This window comes from Orbicella faveolata, unplaced genomic scaffold (assembly GCF_042242905.1).
Source record: "Orbicella faveolata isolate gen_17 unplaced genomic scaffold, um_ofav_v1 contig_25, whole genome shotgun sequence".
Lineage (NCBI taxonomy): Eukaryota > Metazoa > Cnidaria > Anthozoa > Scleractinia > Merulinidae > Orbicella > Orbicella faveolata.
This window is the reverse complement of record NW_028301553.1, coordinates 3,740,001-3,745,000: the sequence shown is the minus strand read 5'-3', so window position 1 is coordinate 3,745,000 and position 5,000 is coordinate 3,740,001. Positions and strand designations below refer to the sequence as shown.

Genomic DNA, 5,000 nt, shown 5'->3' with positions numbered 1-5,000 from the left:
AGGAATTTTCATGTCGCTTATTTGAAGAGATGGGTCTTCGATTTGAGCAGCGTCGGTTAAAAACCGTGTCAAATCCCATTTCTTGTTGATGGCTTTTTGTGTAAGCGATCGATTCTGTGTTGTTTGGATGAGGTGCTCCAAGATTCGTTCATCGCAGTTGGCTTCGAATTCGCAGTGATTGGCTTTCTCCCTTAAACGTGCAGCATAGGCGTTCGTTGTTTCGTCATGTGTCGGTCTCTTTTTGAGGAATACGTATCTTGCGTGATGTTTATTTTTCTTCGGTTTGAAGTAGTCATTCAGCTTCTTTCTCAACTTTTCGTAGTCGTTATCGCCATCTGTCGGGTTTGGCAAGCTTTTCTCCAGGCGAGCGATTTCTTTCCCGCCATAAATGATGAGTGCATCTTTCTTGTCGATCGGCTCCGTAATCTTGAAATATCTGAATTCCCGTTCGATTTCTTCGAGCCAGTCGTCCCACGCTTTCCCTTTGGCTATCGGGTCATCTCCAGGGATAAATGGTTGAGATTTTAGATTTCTCGTTGCCGTAATAACTTGCACTGGAGCTGCTGCGCCGACATCTGCTTGTTCCGTGTCAGACATGTTTTGTCGATCAATCGATTCACGCATTGAAGTATTTTGCCTGCTTGCCTCTCTCGCTGGGCTTCAGACTTTGCTTGCTGGGTTTCTCTTGCTTTCTTTCTGCTTTTGTTGCTTGACTGAGCGTGTTTTTTTTTTTCTCTCGTCGCCAGTGTAACAACCGCGAGTCTTTCTCTAGATAAATGCCGTTTAATGACCAGAACACTTCGCCGACTACATCTGACAACGTGGCACTATAAGCGATGTATGCGCATGTGCAAAACTGAACTATATTGGAATTGTCGGAATGATGGACTGGATATTACAATATTAAATATTAACGGCCAAGCACGCTGCCTTGTGGGACTCCGCTGTGATTTCTTTCCGGTTTGAGAACTGATCGCCTAATCTGACCCGCTGACGTCGGTTAGTGAGATAGTCATGAATCAGATCTGTGGTTTTATCGTTAGCTTCATAGAACTTGAGTTTTTCCACCATTAGTTCGTGTGGCAAGGTGTCAAATGCCTTGGAAAGGTCCATTGACACAATTCCGATGACATTGTGTTGATCGAGTTCCTTCCTCCACTGTTCTGTGAGGCTGAGAATAGCAGTATCAGTTCCGTCATTTTTCCTGTATGCGAATACGTGTTCGTAAAAAATGTCTTCGAAATAACGGCTAATTCTGTGATGTGTTAACGTTTCGAAGATTTTCGACAGGGACGGTAGAATAGTTAATTAACGGTCTGTAAATTGATTTCGTTAGGCAACAATCCTTCTTGAAAACTGGTGAGACTTGACCAAGTTTCCATTGTTGAGGTATCCTGGAATTCTCCAGGATGTAGTTAAAAAGTTCGCTGAAAGGGTAGCATAGCATTTCGGTTGATTCGTTGATTGCTCTTGGTGGAATATTATCAGAGCCCTTTGCCTTGTTCCTTTTGGCTTTCAACATCGCTTCTTTTGCTTCAACTAGACTCCTCCTTTAATAGGATTAGAGCAGATTTTTCATACCTTTCACTCCGTTTACAGTTCGTGCGCCCTACACGAAGCAGTTACATCCGGATTCATCGTTCGGATGGCAAGGTTGTGTTCAGCGTCGATGTTGCCATCACAGCCGCTGTGTTGTATCCAGTTGGGAGCCTGGGGAGGTCAATTGAGTTCACGACTTCAGTGGAATTCACCGAGAAAGAGATGTACTATGTAACGATGGACCCAGGTATTATTAAAATAGGAATCTTTTGTGAATCCTACAAACGTAGCAATATTACTATGGTAGTTAATGCCCTTTTATTACATAAGCAGGAAGTTGAACACCGCAGGAACTAATCTCCCAGTAGCTTTTAAATTATTGCACCGGTCACCAACTTATGAAATTGCTATGCAAGTGTTGGCGGGCGCCCCGATACAGAACAAGAAACGGGTACGAACAGTAAACTACATATTTAGAGTGAACAAAAGTGAAAAAAATCTACTATTAGCTTGTAAAAGTACAAGGGGGTTTTAAAATCTCTCGCCTTCAGCTGTGATTTCTTTTAAATTCTGCTAGTACTTATTTCGACATTTTGCCTCGGTTATTTAGCTAACAAACCATCGTAAATGCCACAAAATCGTGATATTTAAACCTGTGCACCACTTCGTCGTTCTCTCGTAGGTGTTGCTAAAGGTGTTGTTCGCTGTGGAGCAGAGTCACAGTCAATCAGAGACCCCAACACATGGAGCATTAAAATAAGTAAGGGTCTCCTTTACAATATGTCACCCTTTACTGGCAACAAATTTAATGTTTTAGTTTGTATCATCAGCCTCACTGGATTAGCCGAGTAAAGCCACGACACGAGGAGTATAAGGAGAGCGCATTCTCCTCGAAGTAAGAAGAGACGCTCACCAGACTAGTCTCACCTTCCTCTTGATTCTCTTCTCCCATGCGCAAAAATTTGCAAACTGGTGACTCTTTTTACTCTCGACTCTCGACTCTTGACATTTAGCTGTTCAATGTCGCATTCAAACGTTTTTATAGGTCCCCCAGTGTCTAAACCTTCAAAGATGAAAATTATTCATTCAGTCACTTTTGAGAGATCAACATTGTAAGGTGAGGAGGAGGGTCGGGCTGGTGAGGGGAGGGGGTTAAAAGGAACGAAGGGAAGAATTATTTTAACCGTGTCAACACTCTTGTTCACGGTCGTTGTTCACGGTCAACTTTAAAGGTATTAATCAGCAAATTTCTTGCTATTTCACAGAGGATGTCACCTCGCCCGTGTTAAGCTTTGTGAATGCCCCATCACGCTCCGGCGGTGACGTTGAAATCACGTGGACAGCAAACGAGAACGTCACGGCTCAGTGTACATTGCAAACTCCTTCCCAGATCACTGGTCAACAGTGCAATATGTCGTGGACTGGAACCAATCTGACAGAAGGCTACTACAGCATTTATGTTCAGGTTACAGATTTGGCGGGGAACGCAGCGCCTCCGGTCAGGCACTCGTGGTTTGTCGGTACGTCATTATAAGTAATGTACTAGTGACTTCAATCATACAATCCGTGAAATTGCTAGGTGCTTTCGGTTGGTTACGTTTACAAGGACTAGAAAAGCTGATCATGTTATTTTGCTCGTAAGTTGAGTTACCATATAAATTCGATTTAGCGCTAGGATTGATTATTGAATTAAGAAAGAAAGAACCAATTAGAACGCTCACATTTTCCTTAAGACTACCTAGCCATAAAATACGAGGACTTATTTTCTTGTGTTTAATCTGTTTTATTTTTTTCAGACCGCACACCACCCCAAGTTATCATCACGTCCAAACCTGCTTCGCTAAGCAATCAAGGGTCGTTCACGTTTCGCTTTTACTGTCAAGACACATGCTCGCTTGAATGTACGGTAGGACTACAAGGCAATATTACTGTTTATTCACAATGCAACACCAAAAGGTACACGAAGAACAATCTGCAAAACGGAAAGACCTATGTGTTCGGAGTACGAGGCACGGATGATGTGGGTAACCAAGGCAACCCTGTGACGTATACATGGAAAGTTGGTGAGCAAAGACTCTTGGTTTAAAAAACGTGTTTGCACTTTTCCTAAAAGTGACGGAAACGAGTCTCCTTAAGGCGTAATCGAGAGTAGTTTTCTGATTGATATCAGTTCATTGGTACTAAAACTCCTTGCCTATGGGATCTTTACATCATTCGTTATCTCCTTAATATCATGGGTGTCAAATTACTGCGAAATTTCAGTGTTAATTTATAATTTCACCTGTGAAATTACAAAATGACCATGGCAAAGTTTGGTGCGAAATTCCTCGATGCAATAAACGATTGTAAGCGTAATTTGTCACCCGCAATTTTAAAAAGTAATCAAATGGTTTACACGTGAAATTGGGAAATAATTTTCCTCGCGTTTCGTGAAAATTCTAATAATTTTGACAAAACGTCACCATTGATTACCCATACTAATTTAGCTTTCACGGACTAACTCCCCCTTTAGAGGACACGTCCCAAACGACATTAGATTGCGATAACTTGCGCGAATTTTGTGAATTATTTTAAATTATCTGTCCTGCTTAAATACCGGAGTGAAGAACTATAAAATCAACACTTCAGTTTAGTTATCTTACTGTTCACAGTGAAAACTGGTTCAGTTGTTGTGCTTAATTTGGTCCTGTCCGAGCTGAGACATGTACAGAGCATGCTTTAACCTACATTTGAGGAACCGTTGTAATAATTCTGGGAGGGGATACAGGATTTTAGAGAAGGGGGTTCAAGATACGGACCGCCCAATGTGGTCCCCTGTAGGGAGTTCCGGTGGCATCCTCTCCCGAAAAATTTTTAAAATTGAGGTCCTCGGAAATGGTATCTCCGGCATTTTGAGGCCAAGTAAGCGTGTTATAATGTCTATTCTTTTTAATTTAGGGGGTTCAATCAAACCCCCCTTAGTTAATCCTCCTTAATTCTTCCGTTTTGTTTATAAATAGATTTACAGCCTCCAACCATCTCCAACATGACGACACAGAGTGTGGACTGCACATCAGATCTGAGTCCATCAACTCTAGGAACACCTTCAGTCAGCGACAACGAAGGAGCAAATATAACAATAACCCACCAAGATATCCCGGGAGTCAGTTGCAGCTTTCAGCGAAAGTGGATCGCGAAAGACCAAGCGGGCAACAGCGCGTCTAGGATCCAGGTCATCAATCTAAATAACCCCAGTCCCCCGACCGTGAGTTATCATGCGAATGCAACCATTGCGTGTGGAAGCTTTGAGGAACAACAGCAAGACATGCGCGATGCAATCAACGTCACTCACCCGTGCGATCGACCAATTACGATAACGCACGTCGATTCCGTGCCCACTATCCTCTGCGCTACTAGTTTCACGAGAACATGGACAATTGCTGACGACTGTGGGAGAAAAGTGTCCGTTCACCAGAAAATCC

At 42.7% G+C, this 5,000-nt stretch overlaps 1 protein-coding gene across 1 annotated transcript in view; it reads left to right on the top strand.

Annotated features, from left to right (window-relative positions):
- LOC110052851 (uncharacterized) overlaps window positions 1–5,000 on the top strand; it is a 99,161-nt gene that overhangs the window by 54,615 nt on the left and 39,546 nt on the right. Inside the window, exons 9-13 of the mRNA XM_089293062.1 lie at window positions 1,600–1,786; window positions 2,222–2,299; window positions 2,805–3,059; window positions 3,336–3,602; window positions 4,539–5,000. The exon at window positions 4,539–5,000 is cut by the window's right edge and continues 157 nt beyond it. Of these exons, the coding sequence (XP_089149188.1) occupies window positions 1,600–1,786; window positions 2,222–2,299; window positions 2,805–3,059; window positions 3,336–3,602; window positions 4,539–5,000 (1,249 nt within the window). The remainder of the gene's footprint in view (window positions 1–1,599; window positions 1,787–2,221; window positions 2,300–2,804; window positions 3,060–3,335; window positions 3,603–4,538) is intronic.